The 22,102-nt window shown below is 44.1% G+C and overlaps 1 protein-coding gene across 3 annotated transcripts in view; it reads right to left on the bottom strand.

The window, feature by feature from the left end:
- Positions 1–22,102, bottom strand: part of DCUN1D4 (defective in cullin neddylation 1 domain containing 4) — a 78,650-nt gene that overhangs the window by 18,087 nt on the left and 38,461 nt on the right. For all 3 annotated transcript variants that reach the window (XM_047719259.1, XM_047719260.1, XM_047719261.1), the window contains 4 exons: positions 19,737–19,851; positions 16,885–16,976; positions 9,253–9,323; positions 4,582–4,673 (listed from right to left, as the gene is read on the bottom strand). In XM_047719259.1, coding sequence (XP_047575215.1) covers positions 4,582–4,673; positions 9,253–9,323; positions 16,885–16,976; positions 19,737–19,851 — 370 coding nt within the window. The remainder of the gene's footprint in view (positions 1–4,581; positions 4,674–9,252; positions 9,324–16,884; positions 16,977–19,736; positions 19,852–22,102) is intronic.

Raw genomic sequence — 22,102 nt, 5'->3', positions numbered from 1 at the left:
TGTATGGTTTGATTTTTTTATTGTTTATATATACATAACTAATAATATTTTATTAATAATATGGGGGAGGGTCAAAGAAGAGAGCAACCAGCTAACCCCAAAACATTTAAGGCCGAGGTCTCTGCTCTTCACTGGAAGGGCAGGTGAAGGACCAAAGCCACAGGACATCGGCCAGATATGGGCAGGTGGTTTAGGGGACTCCTGCGCAATGAGAGGAAGAAGAAAGATGTTTGTTGCAACAGATTCGAGGGCAGGGACCACTCATCCAGACAAGAGCTCTGGCGGCACAGCTAACAGAAAAGAAAGGAGCTGCGAGTCTTCAGGCAGGACCACGAGGCCAAACGTGAATGAAGCTCAGTGCCTGCCTGGGAGTCCTGCCCCCACCCCGGCCAAAGACACCCTTCTGCTTGAAAGACACCCAGAGCTCCTGTCTGGAGTGTAAAGCATAAAATGCCCAAAGTAAAATTTTCACTTCGTGGATGTACCAAAGACAGTGACGTGGTTTAGGGCTAATATCATCAATAAAGGGTTTAATCTGCTTAAAAAGGGGCCCTGATACGTACGCCAGTGTTCGCAGCAGCAATGGCCACAATCACCAAGCTGTGGAAAGAGCCAAGATGCCCTTCAGTGGACGAATGGATAAAGAAGACATAGTCCATATATACAGTGGAATATTATGCCTCCATCAGAAAGGCTGAATCCCCAACTTTTGTATCAACATGGACGGGACTGGAAGAGATTATGCTGAGTGAAATAAGTCAAGCAGAGAGAGTCAAGTATCATATGGTTTCACTTACATGTGGAACATAAGGAATAACACGGAGGACACTGGGAGAAGGAAAGGAAAAGTGAATTGGGGGAAATCGGAGGGGGAGACAAACCATGAGAGACTGTGGACTCTGAGAAACAAACTGAGGGTTTTGGAAGGGAGGGGGGCAGGAGGATGGGTGGGCCTGGTGGTTGGTATTAAGGAGAGCACATATTGCATGGAGCGCTGGGTGTTGTGCATAAACAACGAATCTTGGAACACTGAAAAAATAAAATAAAAATAAAATAAAATAAAATTTAATTTAATTTAACTTTAAAAAGGGGGGTCCTGCCCCACAGTCTCTAGACTGACCCCCATCCGGGAACAGGCCGCTGAGCCACCCTATTCGAGCCACAGATCGCCATCTAGTGGTCACTCCACAAGATCACGTGCAGGGCCTGTGAAGAAACCGGTTTGGGGCACTGAAGCAAACTTCCAGAGACTTTCCAGAAAGCAGCCACATCTTCAGCCCATCTTCCCTACTTTTCGGTGGAGCACGAGTGAGAAAACTCCTACCGGCCCAAGCCCAAGAGTGACAGACCATGCCACTCCACTCAGGGATATCACCTCCCAAAACAAAATGTGCGCTTATCGTGGGATGGTTTCTTTTGTGATTTTGCTCCTGTAACAGACTCAGAAGCACCAGAAACTGAAACAATAAGCCTCAAAGGTTCTGAAACCAAAAGTAAATTCTCTATTACCTGGGGAAAGGCCTTTACCCCTTCACTTAGCCATAGGTATTCTTCTAGCCCCTCATCAGTTCTATGCTGAGTCAGCTACATCTCTAACACTGTTTTGTTCTGTTTAGGGTAAACATCCCTATAAGCTTAATTCATCAGAAGTAACCTAAAGCCTACATGTTGGAAGAAGGCGATAAGCAAAACAAAGAGTCGACTGAAATGAGCTGTGCCTTCTGACTGAGAATGATCTACAAAGCTTAGCAATGACTGTCCCCCATCAGCTGCTGTCACTCCTTCCAGCACTCACGAAACATGGCCCCGGTGCGGCCGGGCAGAGTTCTGAGAGCTCAGGTGTGAACCACAGCGCACCACTCCCCCTTCCTGGTTCGAGAGGCGCTGGCAGAGACACCCAGGAAGTGGTGGAGCTCATTCAAACCTCTGGTTCCAAAACCCATGGGCTGTCTGTCTCTGGCACATTCCCACTATACAGGTTTTTTTAAGCTTAGCATTGTCATCAAATATACTAATATGTTATAAATACAGGTATTGTCATATAACTGTAATTCCAGTTTGAGTTCAAAACACTTCCCTAGGCACGTTTAATAAAACTAAAAGAGAGCAAAAAAGAAAAAAAAATCCAAAACAGGTAATTCAGAAGATGGACTACCTTCCGTCTTTCCAGCCTATGAATGATTAGTTTCCATCCTTATTTACTTCTTGTCCTTATTTACTGGGCGTGCACACCGTATAAACACAGTACTTACTCAATTCAAGAAGCCTAGAGAAAAGTGGCCTTATTACTTTTAGATCTTTTGCCTGAACTTTGCTTCCGAGCCCCTGCCCTGAACGGACTGTCTTGTTCATGGACTTTGTTTCCCCAGGATGTAGAAACACTGCGCTTGACACGCCACGGCCATTCAAATACTTGCTAAACAAATGATGCATCTATGGAGGCCCGAGGGAGAGGGAGTGGAGGTTCTTAAAACTTGAAGTTGGACTATTCTGAACTATAAAGAACCTTAGAGGTTATTCTGAGTAATTATCTCTTCCTCCGTCATGGGGAAAGCTATCTCAGAGCTCCACAACGAGGAAAGAAAGCGGGCTCCTCAATGTCCTGAGTGGGTCGGGCTTGTCATTCCGCCCCAAATGGCAAGGACCAAGTTTCGTACAGGAACACATCTGCCACCAAGTGTGTCACACCAAGTGTTAAGCAGGGCTCCCAACGAAGGACCAGTAGTGTTCCTGCATCCCCCTCTGCACCCCCCGAACATACGCACACCTCCTCCAGGGAGCTGCGCACTTCCCAGGGAAGGTGGCCCCTCACATGGGAAAAGCCTGGCATTGTGTAACTTTTCTTTGGTAAAGGCAAACGTCAAGAAGAATCCAGAATGACGTAAATTGGATATTCTACCCTCCCTCTTAAGACAAATGAAAGTGTGTCTGAAAAATATTAACGGTGCCTCCTCTGAAGCCTTGAAATAAAACCTTGATATGGCCATGCCTTCATCAAGACAAGGACCCTTATAATGGCGTAGCCATCCTGCGCCATGTTCGGAAGGCAGCAGAGAAAGACAGCGAAGAAAACCATGAAAGTGAGTAGATGTAAAACTGTCAAGAAGATGTGCCCAACACCAAAAACACAATTTTTAAAAGAGATTTCAGAGGACTTAATCCCTCAAACTCTAGGCACCATGCTATTGACTTTTACCTAAAACTCATTCCCTATCAGACAATAGTTGATACAGGAAGAATGTGACTTAAGAATCAGAAGTCTGGGGCTTTCTTCTCCTTTCTGCCACTGACTTTTAACACATCATGTACCCCTGCTAAGCCTCAGTTTCCTCATTTGTAAAATGTGCAGGAGAAAGCCTGATCTGTCTTCTTCACCAGGCAGCTGTGAAAACCGTAATCAACTACTACAGCCAGGTGCAAAGACAGCATTTTTATCAACAGCAAATGTATGACGCTAGTAAGTTGGCAAGTTCCAAATTGTTTCAATAAAACCATAAAACCATTTCCACTCCAATTTCAATCCAGTAAATATCAAAGTCTATTATTCCAAGTTGAAGTGCAAAAAAAAAAAAAAGATCAAAGTTCCCATGTTAAGAATCAGCACTTCACCTTCTAGGACCACGGAAATATTTACGTACCCGTCCCAACCGTATCCTTCAGTGCCCAGCAGAGGGGAACAACTGTTTTCTTGAATGAAACTCTTAGTGTGTGCTCTCCCTCACTCACACACACACGCATGCATGCAAAGTGAACTCATAAAACCATCATCATAAAACCACTGGGTTTTTGGTTTTTTTTTCCTTATTCTGGCTCAGGTAATACAAATAGAATCATTATTATTGCTTTTTAATTACCAGCGTAATGAGGTTCCAATTTTTCCCAAAGCTAACATGAGAATATAAAATAGAAGATATCAAATATTTTCATTTTTAAGTTAAACTCAAGTCAAAGTCTTCCCCCTACCTGAAAGCCAGATGCTATTACGCCTTTACTGTTTAAGCTCCAAGCCTGTGCTGATAGGACAGCTACCAGACACACGCGGCCACCGAGCTCTTCAGATGGAATTAATGCAAACTGAGGTGGACCAGAAATGTTAAAACATGCACCAGAGTTTGAAGATTTAATATGAAAAAAAGAACAGCTCATTAATTTTTAAAATACTGATTATATGTTAGAATAATAACAGTTTGGATATTTGGAGTTAAATAAAATATATTAAAATTAATTTTACCTGTTTCTTTTAACCTTTTTTAATGGGACTATTAGAAAGTTTAAAATGACAGACTGGTTCACATCTATGAGAAGAGGCTTCTATTGGGCAGATCTGCTCTAGAAGAATACTAAAATAAACAATATACATTCCATAAAAATTTTAATTTAAATTCATGCATAATGTCCTCTTCACCATGTAAAAATGGGATTTGGTCTTTACACCTATGGCCACAGATGAAGTCTGCCAGATCACCTGGCTTCCTCCAGTCACCCAGCCCGGGCTCCCTAACCTCCCTTGGAAACAGCCAGCTGGGAAGTGCATGGAGGCCTCCCCCACAACTCCACTCCCAGGGCAGCCTCGGGACTTACTGTAGAGAAGTCATTCCTTTCAACCATTCCTGCAGAGTGAAATAACCCATGTTTTGTGCATCCAATTTCCAAGCGAGGACAAGCATAACTACCTGTATAAAAACAAACAAACAAAAAATTAGAACGACCAATCAAATCAGAATCAGATCTTAGGAATTAAAACATATCAACAACTTTCCCGATGCCTGTGTTTACGGTAGTTTAATCACCGAAATATGAACAGGGTAACTTCAACGATGCGTTCTAGTTTGGAAGACATCTAAAAAATAGTTTGATCATTCGTCTGTTGACAAAGGCTTGAAGGAACATGAACTCTTACAATGCACGATAGTGGAAGTGTAAAGCCATTAACCACTCCAGAGTACAATTCTGTAATATTTACCAAAATTAAAACCAGTTACTGACCCAGCAACTCCACTTATGGAAAGTTACCTTACAGATACATGTATACAAAGATGTTATTATTCAACAATATTTTCTGCAGTATTACTTATAGTAGCAAAAGCCTGAGAACAACCACACATCTATTAATAAGGGCCTAATTAAATACTTCCTTGTTGAATGCTTTCTGCACAAAGAAATACTATGCCACCATTAAGACAAATGAAGTAGAGCCATCAGCAGAAATGGGGAACAATCTCCAAGGTTTATTAAGTGAAAAGAGCAGGTGCAGAGCAGCGGGCTACAAAAATAAAAAGGTGGGTGATGGGTCATATGTAGTAATGGAGTTGTATCACAGACACACAATAATGTTTGTGAATTTAACTGTATAGACTGGAGGAAAATTATCTGAGAGGAGCCCAACATTCCACTTAAAAAAGCGTGGTGCCTGGACGGAGCACAGGCTGAGTGGCCCAGCCCGATCACTTCTCAGTGGGGCACTGCTCTGGCTTCTAGGGAACCTTCGGAAATGCGGTATCAGGAACCGTGACAACTCTAGTTTACGGCACAGCTTATCACTTAGCAGCTTTGGAGAAAAGACGGCCCACAGATCCTGATGGTGAGCTTAATAAATCCCTGAAGGTGTAAAGTCAGCATTTCAAAGGCATGTCCAGCTTCTAACTATCCAGGGCTCCGCACAGCGACAGAGCTGACCCTGCCCATCCATGAGTGTGGAAGAGGAGGAAGCCTTCCCATCTCGTCTACCTCAAAGACCCAACATAAGACGAGGAGTAACTGAAAAGGAAAGGAGGTCATCCCTAGACAGGTAAAGAAGAGGGATGGGGATTTGCCTGGACCACCCCACCACTCTGTGGGGCTGGTTGTCTCTGGACAGTTGTCCATACCTAAGGGACACCCAAGTCCTGAACCGGGGCTATACACTGACAAATGGCTACGTGTCTGCCTGTTGTAAGAACAACAACAAAAAACAATGGGAAGAAAACAGATGTTTCTGCAAACGTTGGCCAGGGACTAACATGTTCCACGTTTGGCAGTTAATCTGATTTCTTTACACAGGACTTGAAGGCTTCATTTCAGCTACCAGAAGAACTTCCCCAAACATCAAGCCACCAGCCATATGGCCCCACTGGGTCCGACAGTGATGGTGGTAAGAGGATGACATAACAGGAAAAAAGTAAGGCAAGCAGTCAATTAGAAATCACTTGAGATGATTTAATTAGCCTCTGAGAGCCAACACACACATTAAGTACTTCAGAACAATAGTATTTAGGAGATGCAGCAAGTCTGTCCTTTTGTTCGCCAACAAGCTAGTTTGTAGACTAAAAATGTCCAGTTTTGTCTAATTTCTAGCTGCAAGATTAATGAAAAGCTTTCTCTTCATGCTGACTTCATGGTGAAATTTCCACCTTAGAAATTATTATCTGTGAGAACTGATTCTCTAAGCCCTTTCACCAAATCTCAATTAAATCAATACATGTCAATTTTTAAAGTTACTACGTTTCTTAGATTAAAAAATCTAGATTACTAGGTAGATTACTAGAACTGATTAGTAAACCAATATTTCCACATACCATGCATATCATCACAAAATATCATCGCTTAACAGGTTAAAAAATTTTACCTTAAGAGACCAGGGGGCTACTCAGAAGAACTTCCCAAAAAGAGCTTACATGTTCTTCCAAATATTTACACAGTAGAGGATCTCTCCCTAACCCTTAGCTTTTCTTGGAATTTTGACTCTGGCATATCAATTTACCTAGGTGAAATGACCCACATTTTCGAATTCAAACTTGTATCTTCTCACACAATATCTATACTCAAATCCTCTACTGGAGAGATTTAAAGTCCACATAAACACTTGTTAAGTTAAAACAATGGTTAGGACACACACACACACATACACACACACGTTAATATGCAAGAAATGTGGCTAAGAAGCCAAGTCGATATTTGCGATGAGTATTTCTTTACACAAAATGGACTTTTTCTTATGGTAGCTAATCAGGATGCTAATTACTTAAATAAAGGATTTTGTTGTTGCCTTAGTAAATGACAGCATATTTGAATTTTACGAGCCTGCTTAAATTTTATAAGCTGTAAGTCTCAGGCAAGGTGAGGGCTTTACAACCTTTATTTATTTATTTTTTAAGATTTTATTCATTATTTATTGCTTCCCACTGAGCCCCAATGTGGGGCTCGATCTCAGAACCCTCGGATCATGACCTGAGCCGAAGACAGACACTTAATGACTGAGCCACCCAGGTGCCCTACAACCTACTTTTAAAGTGTTTTCAAGTGCTAAGTCAACAGAGCATGACAAGCCTTTAAAAAACTATCTCAACACTTATTTTTCAAATGTTAACACTTCCGACATTGGGATGTGTTCACAACTGATGCATATCAGTTTACTTAGCAACATGTTTTTCTTTCTTAGTGATGATATAAAATTTAACTTCTATTGGTGCCTTAGAACTGAAGCACGGTAAAAATATTTTAGGATAATATTCTGAATTCGGTCTCCCGGTCTTCAGTGTGATTTCACATTTCAAGACTATTTCTTTTCCTACAGAAATCGAGAACGAAAGGCCTCATCACTGCTCCACAAAAGGATACTAAGAGCAGCTCTCTGTAGCTGAGGACAGCTATCTGAAGAACGAATCAAGGGCAGCACTCCCTCCTCTCCAACAGGCCTTCCCTGCCCCGGGAGTAAATGCTCCCACCATGCCTCTCGAAATGCCTCTCACATTGGCGGTCCTGATCTCCTCCCTTCCTGGCCCTGCTGTCCACCCCTCCTCCCATCCAGGCTGACATCCGTGCTCCTTAGGTCCGCTCTCAGGCCCAACTCACTCTTACCCCTCTTACCATTCAGTCCAGAAAACACTCTGCCAACCTCAGCCCAGCCACCATCAGGAAATTTCCTTCATAAAGCTGGTGAAATATTCTTTTCTGTGTCTATGACTAGTAGTCTATGGGCCTCATCAGGCAAATACTCTTTATTGGCCCAGTTGTCCCTAAACCTTTAGAGCAGGATGAATAATTTATTAAGATCCCTGAACTAGATCACATTAAAATAAAAAACATAAGGACAGAAATCCATGTAATGAGCTAAAAGCTCTTTAGAAAAAGTAAAGCGTTGGGGGAAGTTGGGGGAGGACAGAGGCATAGAAATGTTAAGGATAAAGAAAAGTTTTAAGAAAAAGTGTGAAGTCTTCATTTCTAGTTGTCTTTAAGAGCATGGCACCAGCGATCTTGCCAAGAAGAGTCTGAATGAGAGGGACGATCTCTTGAGATCTATTCTAGATCATAAATTCATTTAGGAGCTAAGACATGTTTGTTAAATCGGAGGCTAATGTGGTATCAGACTGCGTGGTTAATGAGCCAGGGCACTTGTATAGTATCGTTTTTTTTTTGTTTTTTTTTTGTTTTTTTAAAGATTTTATTTATTTATTTGACAGAGAGAGAGATTACAAGTAAGCAGAGAGGCAGGCAGAGAGAGAGGAGGAAGCAGGCTCCCTGCCGAGCAGAGAGCCCGATGCGGGGCTCGATCCCAGAACCCTGAGATCATGACCTGAGCAGATGACCTAAAGCAGAGGCTTTAACCCACTGAGCCACCCAGGCGCCCCTATAGTATCGTTTTTCATGTTAGTGTAAGAGAGACAATGTAGGACAGGAAAAAATGTTCAACAATACCATGATGATAAGACTTAAGAAAAAAATAATTAAGTGTATAAAGTAACTTCTAATTAAAATTTTTTAAGGACATACTTAGGGCCTTTATATACTAAAAAGTAATCTCTGTGTTAAATCTGATCAGAAGTGGAAGAGCTATGAAAAATTCTTGATCATTACAACCTACTCAAAACCCTAATGAATAATTAATTATTCAAAGATCTGGACAAACTCTACATTGGGCTGGAATGACTACAGAGGGGGACAGATAGACTGTGTGACTCAGTCTCCCGACTGATCTCCCACTGAAGGCACACAGGCCCATACCACTTTTTATCATCTAGCCTAATTACTTTATTATAACCAGGCCTTTCAGATACAAGAACGTAAACAAGAAAAAAATGACTAACCAGTCACACCATACCAATCGCAATGAAAAAATTTTGCTTAGAAATCAAATTAGATTGGAACTTGTTGCCTCGAATGCCTCATAAAACTAACACACACCGTTACTTTTTTACTGTTGCTTTATTTGTCAAGGGACAAAAGAGGTAAGGAAAATAGTCAACTGATTTGCCTACCTTAATAGGCTACACTTACATTTTCTGGTTCAACACCAATGTCTTCACAGAATTTCTCCATGCCTTCAGGGCCTACGATATCATCAGTACCTGTGATGAAATGAAACCTTATATAAATTTAATCTTACCAGGTACACTATTACTCCTATAGTAGTGTCATACAGTTAAAATATGATTAAAGGAAACTAAAATCAAGTAACACTTACAGGCCATAATCCTTTCTGAAAAAAAGAAGTCACCAAGTATAAACCAGAAAATATTCTGGAATTTCCATTACTTTTTAAAGAATTCGGCTCTGCACAATGATTTAAGTCAGTTTATTGCCACGTCTTCCAACCTGAGGACACAGGCTACACATAATTTGCGTCTAGAGATAAGGCTACCTGATTTCAACTCCTTCTCTTTCAAGGAGCTCATAGCTCTATCTTATTTTGGTGATAATTTCAATATATACAATAATCTCCAGAAACCCGAGAACCACATAACATTCTTTACAAAATTAACTGGGAAATAACATAATTGCTTCTCTTCCGTAGGAGAAAAGCAAGCAGTCTTTCTGTTCTTGATAAGGCAATAAAGCCTCTTTCTTCCCACTCTGGCTTCAGCTTTGTTTCCTCCTAAAAGAACTGCCTACATGTTCTAGCTCTACTTTATCTCCCATTCATTCTTCAACCACTGCAATTTAGTTTCTGCTCCTCTCTCTCTATTGAAGCTCTTCCTGCCAAGGTCACCAACAACACCTTCACTGCCAAATCTAACAGACAACTGGTTTTTATCTGAACTCTCTGTGCTATCTGAAACTTTGGAGCTCTTTCTTCACAAAGTTTGCCTCTTCCCACAGCTTCTGGAAGTACCCTCTCTCATCTGGTTTTCCTCCTACTTCTCTTTTGGCCTCTTCATGTGTTCCTTTGCTTCCTCCCAACATGTTAAATTTGACGTGTGGAGTTCCATCTTGAAACCTTTCCTAGTCCCTTCTATACCTTCTGCCAAGGAAGTTGCAAGGGCACTCAAGCTCTCCGGCCCACGCTTTCCCTCTTAGCTTGGGACTGTCTACCACGTCCTGTCGAACGGCCACAGCTGAACTCATCTTCTGCCCTGAGCCACCTCCTGCATTTCATTTTCAGCCACCACCTCACTGACCAGATCATCTCTCCATGCCACGCCTGCTTATCCTCCCGTAGTCCCTCTCTCAGCTGGTGGCCCCACCAGAAAACAGAAACCTGGGAGTCATCCTGGACCTCTCCCTTCTTCCACATGCTCCACGTCCGGTCAACTAGCAGGTGCAATGCCAATTCTGCCTTCCAAATATTTCTGAGGCGCACCTATCCTGTGCTAGCCTGTTCAGGCTTTATTCTCCCATGCAGATGACCACAGCAGTCTCCTTGGGATTCTCCTGAATTCCACAGCCCCGCATCCCCCGACCCACCCTGCACACAGCCACCTAAAGGAGCCATCCCAGACATAAACCCCATGCTGGCTTCAAGCCCTTCAGTGGCTCCCCACTCCCCGAGGATGTGGTCCAAAGTCTGGCATATCCAATAAGGTTCTCTAGGATTTAGAGCCTCCCTTCCTCTTCAGCCTCCCATCTCTCCACCTTCAGCTCAAGCTTCTTAGAAAGAAATGAATCAATAAGCAGTCCTCAATGAATAAAAACTGAGCCCCAGAAACACTTACCTGTGGTTTGCTCGGCACACATGTCCTGCCACACACCTAACACCAGACTGTTCTCTGTGGCCTCAACCCGTCTTCCTCTCCCCCTTCCCAGTGTTAGCTGGCCGGCTCGTTCAGTCCTGAAGACTGAAACCAGACAGGGAGTCCTCCACTCCCCCCCACCCCACCCCTGCAGAGACTGGGAGGGGCAGTCCTCTGTGACCCTGCCATCCCAGGAGCATCTTCTCACATGCGGCCCATCTGCGTTAAGTTCTGGCTCCTGTGTCTTTCCCTCGTGATTCCTCCAAAGTAAGAGCTACTGTACTTCCAAGGGACCCTCAGCACCCCACCTGGCACGGAGCAGGTGCTTTTAGAAAGCGTACTGGATGAATGAGTGAAGAGTGGAATACAGGAGTCGCTCTACAATCTCTGCACAGCCCCTAGATCTAGCAAGCCCTGCAGAATCCCACCATCTTCATAGCTCTGTTTCATCCAGGTAACACTGACCTGACACACGGTGGACCTTTGCTAAAGACGGAGAAAACATGGGCCCTGCCCTCCAGGAAGGAAGACAGAGCATAGGAGTAATTCCTTTTTTTTTTTCTTCTTTATTTTTTTTTTTTTAAGTAATCTGTACACCCAACATGGCGCTTGAACTCACAATCCGGAGATCAAGAGTTTCATGCTTAACCACCCGAGCCAGCCAGGAGTAATTTCAATACAAAATAATGATATACAGAGGCGCCTAGGGGGGCAGGATCCACGGAGCATGTGACGCTCGATCTTGGGGCTGTGGTCCAAGTGCTACGTTGGATGTAGAGATTACTTAAAAAATAATAATAATAAACAACAATAAATGTATAAGGTTGCTGTCCTCAACATAAAATGAATATTAAAATCACCTAGAGGGCTTGGTGGAAAGTCTTACGTCATTTCCCTGCTTCAAAGCCTTGGCTCCCCTCAAGTCAAACTCAGGCCCTTCCCTTGTAATGTGGCCACCGCAAATATTTTCTCTGCATGTTGTTATTCTCCTTTGCATCACAAATGTGCTGTTTTGTTACAAAATGTTTTGTTTCACATATTCAAATCCGTTCCCCTTTTTGGGGATTTTCTTTTTTTCTCCTTTTATTTTACACGTTTTTCTACATAGTCCTAATTTACTTATCTTGATGACTGGGGGAAAAGCTATTGTTCAAACAAAAATTTAAATACTGAAATCTTTAAATAATACTTAAATATTAAGACAATAATAAAAGTTATTATCCAAATAAAAGAACTGCATTTCTAATCCAGTTATGTTTTGCTACATTAATACACACACAAGATATAAAAGTTCATCTCAAAGTGAAAGTGAAAAAAAAATTAGAAAGCAAGTTTCCCCTCCAACCCTTCCCTACTCCTCAGAGACAATCATTTATTAAACAGTCCTTTAAATAGCCTTCCCGAAATAAGTTGCTTATAGAATTCTACAGGCATGGAATAGGTCCATGTTTATTTGCTGTTTCTGTTCGTCCATGAAATTCTCTGTGGCTTTCCAGGGAGAATCTGATCATTTCATCTTCAGCCAATGTTCGTTTTTGCCTGCTCCTTTCCAATGACTTATTCCCCATTCTTTCCATCTCTTGTCTAACAGCACTGGCTCATCATTTCCAAAACATGGGCAAATAAGCATCGCCAGGGGTGAGCACCCTTATCTCTCTTCACTCAAATGAAAACACATTCAGCATTTTACCACCTGACAGGCTGCAAGCTCAGGCTTTGAGGGTGTGGACACCCACACGTGGGCAGCACGTAAATATTCTGCAAATGACACAGGAATACAGCCACATGGGAAAACGCTCCAGTAGACAAAATCAGGGCAAAGTAGACTAAAAAGAAAAAGGTGTTTTCTGCTCTCGGACTTAGGTATGCGCAAATACCAATGAAATCACTTATTAGTTTGCTGACACACAAGGTTTCACGCTAGGCCTGTGAATCCTGCCCCTCGCTTTGGTCCCCGTGCATACCTGGTGGTCTGCCCAGGCGAGGACCCGCACATGCGCTCTGCTAGTGGCCTGTCTTCCGTCACCTCCCTGCACGGAAGCGTGTGTAAGGGTCACTGTCCTGGCCATGGTTCTACTACTGTAAAGATTCCAGCGACAAGATCCAAGAAGAGTTCTTCTTGTGAGGAAATATCCACCCATTCCTATTATGCTAAGAGGTTTTGTTCTTAGGAACAGATGCCCTTTTTTGGTCACTACTGGGAGGACCCCTTGAGAGGTAGTTGCAGATGTGAAAGAAAAAGTTACTTTATAATTCATTTAAAATTCCTGTCTTTGGTTTCCATTCCTCCCAACTGGAAAGGGCTCTCCTGCCGTAACCTTGAGCCTTGAGCCTTGTAAGGTGCCTCCTTTTCCCCAGGCCTGTGCACAGGCACTTGGTGGGTCCCGGCTGACCTTGTCCACCCTCCAGCCTGGCCACTGACGCCTCTCTCTGCCAGTATTCAGCCCAAAGACGATGCTTCTCGGGTCTGTTAGCCTGAGTGCACCCCAGAGCCTGGCACCCAGCAGGCCCTCAGGGGAGGTTTGCTGACCTATACTGCGTGGCTGTCATGTTAAGTTCTCCAGGGTTCTTCCTTTCCTCCAGATTCTACGCGATGCCATTGTCCTATTACCTACAATACTTGTCTCTGTTGTTTCTAAAGAGCAAGTTTTAACCATATGCCTTGCAGGGGCATGACTCTGGCCAAAGTAGTATTTTATCCTAAAAAACGTAAAATATAGCTTGTCAATCAACATTATTTAAAAGATACCCATAATTCTGCTACTTAAAACAATTTTTCTCTTTTAGCCATGGTCTTTCTCGTGCATGTACTGAGATTTAGTTGTAATCACGCTGCCCGTTGGGATCAGGAATTTGTCAATTCACACGTAGAATTCAGCCATCTTAACTCCACCATTAAGAACTGAGAAGTCTTCATTCTGAATACAGAACTGGCTGACACGAAGTGGTTAGAGGTGAAGCATGAAGGAGATGATTTTTAAAAGTTGTATCAAAAAACCTAAGCTGTGGATTGCCCTGGTAACAAGCCAGTGGAGATATATTTGGAAAGCAGATATACCGACAACGCTCTAAAAACAAAAGTAGCCCCCCCACTTTCCCCACCATCCTAAGCAGGGGCCCCTCATAAATATATTTAACCTTTTTCATGGTGGCCTCAGGCCCTCAGGGGAAAACTTCCATAATGCCATGACCCTGCATCCCTGAGGCAAACGAAGCCACACTGTCCCTTGCCTTACCCGTAGCCTCTGTTCCCTTGCTGACAGATCACTTGGTCACTTAGCATCTGCTCCTGGTCCTTAATCTCATTCTGGTAAACCCAAACACAATCCTGTCATAGAACTTAATCCAAAACAGAAACTAAGGACCTGGAGGCAGGACTTGGGAGAACTTCTATGGTTTACATATATGTGAGCTTCCTTGTAACTCTGACTTCGACAATGGCATGTGTTTGGCTTAATTCCTTATTCTTAGATAGACTTCAGAAAGTAGATGTTATCAGGTCAATTGCTCAGGTAACACTGGTTATTTTTCATCCTAATGGAAAGAGCTGGGACTCCTGTTGCAGATGGAGGTCTGCCATGGGCAGTGGGGGGCAGGGTAAGGAGTGGAATGAACTCTGGGAAGAAGGGAAGAGGCACCCCAGTGAGATGACTACACCACAAAGGCCCCTACCGCCCCTCTACCCACCCTAGATGAGAGTGCAAGGAGTCAAGCCCATGCCAGTTGCTCTTTCCCAAGGAAACAGAACTCACCATGGGTGCTAAAGCCTTCCTCTTGCTAGCTAGTGCCCTAATCCCCTCCCCTGCCCCACCACAGCCTCCTAGCCTGCCATCCCCCCCCCCCCCCCCCCCCCCCCCCCCCCCCCCCCGCTGCAGGGGCAGGGCACCCCGCCCTGCAGACTCATCCCACAGCACCACCTGACAGTCGCCCTGGGTCATGTCGCCATTTGCTTTTCTTGAATAATGATCTACAGCTTTTATTCATGTGCATGGGATATTAGAAGGGAAAGCAGGTATCAGCTGGAGCTCCTCATTAGACCCAATTTCAAGCCATTTTCCCTACCAACACAGGAAAAGACGACAAAATGGGGGAGGGGAGTAAAAACAGGGATGGCCGCACCCACAAAAACTGTTTGCAGAGATGAACTGCAAGGAACCACCCGGCAGGGATTTCAAGGAACCTAAAGAATGTGGCTTAATCTTTATCCCAAATGTCACCTTCCTGAGCCAGAGAAAAGCAAACAAGAAGGAAAACTGTAGCCTGCCCTTTTTAAAGGACACAGAAATGTGGCCATACCATGAAAAAATGATGTTTGCTTGGAAAGACACACACACACACACACACACACACACATCAAAATAGCTATGCTCTGATGGCACAATTAAGTGTACTTTTTGTCTGTTTAAAAGACAAAACTTTTTCCTTTTCATAACCTATTTCCATAAAAATCAATGTGAACCAAGACAAGAAAGCAAAATACCTTCATAATTAAAGTAATATAAATATGAAAAGACCACATTCAGCACCCAAGTATCAAACACCTGGCAAAGGGCCAACCGCTTTTCCTAGGAATACAAAATGTCTTCGAGAGATTCACTTTCTCTCGATGTAACATGGAAACACATACATTCTAATACTAAGGTCCATGCCCTGCAAACAAAATCCAGTTCCAACTAGTTCAAGCAATGAAGGAGAATTCATTAGAAAGATATCGGAGTAGCTCGGGAAAATCAAAAGACCTACAGGGAAACAGGATCATGTCCTTTCAAGTCTACCACCCAGGAGAGAAAATGCTCTTCTCCTAGCTTCATTCTGAAAATCCCAGGGAATTTGATCAGATTGGCCTGGCCTGAGTTACCTGCCAGCCCCTGGAACAACTTCTGTGGCCAAAGGGACAAGGTTCTTAATAGAAAACGAACAGGGTGAGGTAGGGGATGGGGTGCAGGGGGGGCGGGGGAGCGGGGGGAGAGCAGATCAGACCAACAGGAGGAACCCTCGCTTTGACACGTAATAAAAGGGTATGTGAACCAGTTATGAAAACGTCCTGGGTCAGTATAAAGAAGGCTATTAAGCTAATGACGAGGCTTCAAAGATGACCAGCAAGAGCTGTGAGATGGCAGAGCGGAGAGGAAACCCTCCAGGTGGAGGGACGGCAGAGAGTCCGGGAGCGGTCTTTTAACCTGCAGGGAGCAGCAGGAGGCAAGGCTGGAACGGAGTGTTAGGGAATGACATGTCCGATCTGCTCAGTTTTTTGTTTTTGTTTTGTTTTTTAAGTAAGACCACAGGAGGTCCATGAAACCTAGTTGGGAGCAGAGACAGAGGACAGGAAAATCGGTTTGAAAGGGGCTGAAATTGTCAAATGCGCAGGCTAGGAGAGGGCCGGAAACACAGCAAAGAGGAAGGGGAGAAGAGGCTTCAGCTCAAACTTGTCTGGAAATACTCCTTTTCTTTTTACCCTGCACACAGCCACAGTGACAAGCCACCCTGGATTTCAGTCTGATATTATCCAACCAATTATTGTGAGCTGCAAAAACAGGACGGAATTTGAGACACTTTAAATGACAAAACAAACTTTTGCCAAATGAAATGAGCTTTCAAAACAGACACTTAATAGAAGAAATTCCAATGCACATAAGGGTTCAAAGCAGCAAAGCTTATTTTAACTTTGATGTACAAACCAAAGAGTCACCCACCACCAGCATTCTAAGTAGGTTTCCTAGCAATCCCGAGTATTTCTCCCAAGTGCATTCATCTTCTCAGTTCCCTTCTAGTGTTCTGAATTCTTTGGCTTAGCTGCTGGCTATAAATAGGACATTTGGTGACTTGTTTCGACTATGTTCCCTCCCTCAAACAGGAAGAGACGGCACACATACCACATTAGAAAAGTACACATTTTAAAATTCTTCACTCTTTCCTAAGGCAGTCCTTACAGCCTCAGATCATCTGAATGAGGACCTACCTGCATATTCGTAGAACCACTCTAAGCATCTCTTACTTGAAAAGGCTTCTTCTTCCGTCTTTATTCTGGTTGAATCATATTTCCTATACATGCTAGAAGGAGAAAGGAGTCTGCAATTATTTAAAGATGTGGAGTTTCTTTTAAGTGGCAGACAGTTTTTTCCTCTTTTACCCAAACCAGACATCTATTCAACCAGTATTTCCAGTATATTTTAAACATTCTGCTTCCTGCACGTGGAATCTTCAGCTTTTATAACTACACTTTTAAACACAGTCAGACCCAAAACAGAATTAAATGGTAAATACTTGATACAAGTTTTGCTCTGATTAACAAGTACTCAGTAAGGACTGATTTAATATACTCCCCTCTACCTCACGAGCCAGAACAACCTACAGAATGATATAGTGAGACGCAGCCAGAATTGGCTAAGGTGTTTCCTCCCAGCAATGACCCTACAACTCACTCCTGTCTCTGCATTAAATTCTCCTTTCAGGTCTTACAAATCAGGGGGGCACAGAACGCAGTCTAAGGGAACCCATCAGTATTGGACACGTCAAGGGAATATTAAGCAAATAAAAAGAAACATAAAATTATGTCCAAGCGCCTAAGGGGAAAAAAACTCAGAAGAGAGAAGTACAGGAGCCTGGCTTCGGCCCCTCTCCTGTCATGCCCCATTGGTATGGAAACACCCAGCATAAGCTGCAGAACCAAGTCAGGAAGCCCAGCAGCCTGCTCCTACAACACTGACTCTGCAGGAGTTCTGTATTTTGTGACGACTGGGACCTAAGAACCAAGATGTTCCCCATCTGGGGAAGGGAGAGAAGGCAGGATCTTTAAAGTAGTCCTTTCAACAGAAAATTTCCGACTATATAACCTTTTCTTTTCCTCATCTATGTATAAATTGCCTAAACACGTATGTGTATGCATATATATATATATATATATATATATATATATGTCAACACTTAAGAACATAGTTTTAATTTACATATTATATATTACAAAGATCACACACAAGTACATTTTAGTAAGAATTTATTCATGACCTAGACATTCACCAGAATATCTGTATACACCGGATTAGAGATTCTGGGTTTTCATACGGAGCATGGCTGTAGGGTATCAAGATACTGAAACAGCAAACCCCCCAGTTTTGTATCTCTTCTATAGGCCATACTACCCAGAAACAAAGGTGGGACTGGCCAATGGTTCAAACAGAGAGCTTCCAATCCTGGGCCGAGACATTCTCAGCTCACGGACTGTAACCGATCAACAACCTGGAGACCTACAGAGGACGCTGCCATGTTTGAACGGCTTCGAAGTACTCTACATAAAAAAGGACAATTGAGTACTATTTGGTAAATAAAAGATACCGATACATGTGATTACATGAATGAACCTCAGAAACAACATGCTAAAGAAGCATGACACAAACACACCGCTCACGTGAAATGCCCAGGAAAGGCCAATCTGTACACGGCCGCTAAATGTGGGGTTATGGGCATCTGGGGGTGAGAACGGGGTTGGGCGGGGACTGTGAATGGGCCTCAGGGATCTCACTGGGGTGGTGGACATCTTCTAAAACTGGTTTGTGTGATGGTTGCGTTAACTCTTAACTACTTGGTAAAAATCACTGAATTGTACCACTTAACGTGGATGAGAGCTACGGTATGTAAATAAAGTTGGTTGTTTTTTTTTTTTAAAAGACCAAGAATGAAACTCAGCCAAAGCTACAGACCCCTACCCCTTGGGTGGCCAGTGAAATGCTATCCTATCGGCAAGAAGACATCACACCCTCCCGCAATGCAGCTACCGGTTTCTAAGCAGCTTTCTCATACGGAGTTATCCCAGCGAGTGGTGAGAAGTAACGAGGGCGGTGGACAGAGTCACAAACTCCATGTGACTATTATCATTTAACAGCTCCATGACCAGAGCATCAACACCACCAAAGAAGTATCAAGTGACTGGCTTCCCAAAGCTGAAAATCACTGGTCGAAACCTTGCTGGTGATTGTCTTAGTCATTGCTACCTTCTTACAGATCACATTTGCTGCTCATCTGGGCTAGGACGAGGGATGCCTTTTTCAGAGTCGAGTTCTTTATCCTTCCAAATAAGGAAGAGCATATTAAGTCCCATGGCAAGAAAACAACAGAAAAATCTCATCTAAATCCCCTTGGGTCATAGATGTGAATATTCAGGCCCATGAGTGAAGTAACCTACAAAGCCAGAATGGAGGAAAGTGGAAAAAAGGCAGAAAAGATTGAAATTATGATGTCTGTTCCCAATGACTCATGAAAATCCAGATGAAAGATTAAAGATGCCTAAGATAAACAAGTCTACTGACTTTCGGAATGACCAAAACCACTTCTGTGAAAACCAAAACCACTTCTCTGAAAGAGAAGTGGTTTGCAGGGTCTTATTTTTCACGGTTTCTAAAGAAATTCTCACTCATCTGAGACTGGTCTGCCCAGCTAACACTCCAAGCAGGCTCAGAGCGGCCAGGCCCCCGGGCGCTCCCCCAGCCACTCGGCCCTGGGGGCCCTCGTGAAAGCAATTATGGATTCCTGTGATTGTGTTTGGTGAGACCCTCTTAGAGGACAGATACATACCAATCCTGTGGTCCTCAATGGGCACAGACGGCAAGCCCTTGAAAGGAAAGAAAGAGACTCTACACCAGTTTTGGTGGCTCAACGGACCGAGATAAAAGTTCAATTTCTAAGAACTCGACTTACCTAATTTGGATTTCGTTCATAAACCCACACGTAAAATAAATATCCCAAGATAATTACACTCTGAAAGTGTGCCTCTTTGATACACGTCATCGAGTCTGATCTACCGGCTCTGCGACATACCCATCGTGTCTACTTTTCTTGGCGGATAAGTCATCTCCGGATGCAGGTCTTCTCTTTTTCCTCGGTGGCATCGCTTTACTAAAGCAGTCTGAAGAGGTGCACGAGCGCAGGCTTCCTAGGGACAAAGGGTCACAGGGCACAACAGCCAGTTTAGCAACATCCCACATCCCCAGAGCGCGCCACCCGCCAAATTAAGAACGTCCGCGGTTTGTACTGTAAAGGGTTTTGATGTTATTTGTAAATGTTCTAAGGTGGAAAAAAAAAAGGTTTTTGGTTCCTCTTTGGGAAAATGTTATCGTCAAGAAATAAACCTAGCAATGACTCGAATAAGTTAATATCCCCCGCCCCGAAAAAACACATTAGAAACGGAAGTTATCATGATTTCCATTTACTCTCCAAAAACACTAATGTAAATCATCAAAGCTTTCGGTCTCTTTCACAGGTCAGTGTTCCTTCAAAGGGGACTGCACTGCTATCTCATTTGTGTATTTCATTGGGCAAGGTCAGATCAACCAGTAACCTTGAATCTAAAACACAAACAAGCACATTAGTCCCAATACTGTTAAGCTTCAAGGGATAGCTGATATCCGAAAAACAAGATTTAGATTTTTTGGACAGAAGCCTGACAGGATCTTGAGCAAAATTTCCATACTAATTTTTAGTCTGCTTCTGCCACTTTTGGTCAGGATTTTCAGAAGCAAACCTTCATTTGGTAAAAGATACTAAAATGTACTAACAGATGATCCCAATAGGGAACACGTACGTACAGGGACCTCGGGGTGAGCCAGGCCCAGTTTCTAACACTTACACGATGTCTTCACTTGTTAACCTCCTACCTGGTAGCGGCTTATGAAAAGAGAATCCTCATTACTGCCCACGCCGATAAGAGAATGGGGGGCAGGGAGAGCTTAGGTTAAGTGGCAAAATTGGGAGTTCAAACCCAGACAGTCTTGCTTTGGACTGTCTAAAGCCATTACAACTTACAAAACAATTATAAGATAATTAAAATGTGTCCATCCTGGCACAGGTGCTACCGGATATGCCATCTGGGTCCCACACTAACCCCGAATGTCAGTCTGGCAAGGTAGAGATTGTTATCTCTGCTCGACAGATGGGAAAAACCAAAGCTTGGACATTCAAGTGGTTTTCCAAGGTCCCCAAAGCGCTGAGGGGTGAATTCAGGACCCCCACGTCTCTCCTCCTGCCACTAGTCCCTTGGTAGAAGGCCCTGGGCTCTCCCTGAGTCAGAGGACAAGAGGGAGCTTAAGGAAGGGTGCTGGTGTTCGAATGATCTGCGTTCAGTGAATAAGTTTATGTGGCTTGGTCCATCACTGACCTATTCTGGTTCACCGTTTTAAGAGCAAGAACTATGATGCCTCCCTCTTGGGACTTTCGTGAAGAAACACACGCCCTGAAAGTGCTTCGGTGCCAAGCACTGTGTGTAGAGAGACGGTGGGGGTATAAACAGACACGCGTTCTAACGGCCGGAACGGAGGGATGCCCGCGCTGCTCAGGCAGACCCCAGCGCCCCGAGTGCTCGTGGCGACCGTGGATGTAGGCATGGCTAGTATCCGTATTTTCACAGATGGAGAAAGTGAAGAAGAGAGATTAAGTCCCAGCCGGAAAGCAGCAGGTAAAGCAGACGACAGAAGCCAAGCAGCTCTGCCACGAAGTCCCCGCGCTCAGCCACTACGCAGTGTCGCCTCTCTGAGGGACAGAGCTCCAGGCAAGGGTGGATGCACAAGGGCTCAGAAAGGCCTGGGCAGGGAGAAACACTCAGAAAGGATCAAGCCTTACAAGCCAAAGGAGGAGAGCGGGTTTGGAGGCGTGGTCCAGGGCAGCCGAGGTCAGCTCGGGAAGGAGCGGAGGTCCCCACCGGACTGAGGGATGAAGGGCCCACAGCAGCAGGGGGCGAGGATGGAGGTCAGGCTCTAGCGGGCCTGGCTGCAGAGGGATGCGGGTGAGGGAGCCCGCACAGGGCACACGGCAGCTCTTTCTAGAAACCTGCTCTGAGGGCAGGGAGAGAGCTGTTCGTGGCTATAGGTCACAGCCCCAAGAAGAGCGCTGATCAGGACTGGAACCTCCATCCCGGTTCCCAGTGAGGCTCACACCTGGTGCTAGGTTCCCAGGGCGACGTGCTGCAGGCACCGAGCAGCCGAGAGCACCTCTTCTGTCATAAACCATGACCACAGCCCGAACGGGGCGGCTGCCCAGTGCCAGGCACTGAACGATGCATGAGCTCAAGGATCCTGCCTCCTCCTCTAGCTCAGAAGCAGACCCCAGACAGGACGAAAAAGACAACCCGCAGTCACCCTTCTCCAGCTCCCCAGATCCTGTGCAAGGATGGTAACAGAGAATTTTTTGGA

The sequence above is a fragment of the Lutra lutra genome, chromosome 2 (genome assembly GCF_902655055.1).
Source record: "Lutra lutra chromosome 2, mLutLut1.2, whole genome shotgun sequence".
Taxonomy (NCBI): domain Eukaryota; kingdom Metazoa; phylum Chordata; class Mammalia; order Carnivora; family Mustelidae; genus Lutra; species Lutra lutra.
This window is presented reverse-complemented; position numbering and strand designations above follow the sequence as displayed.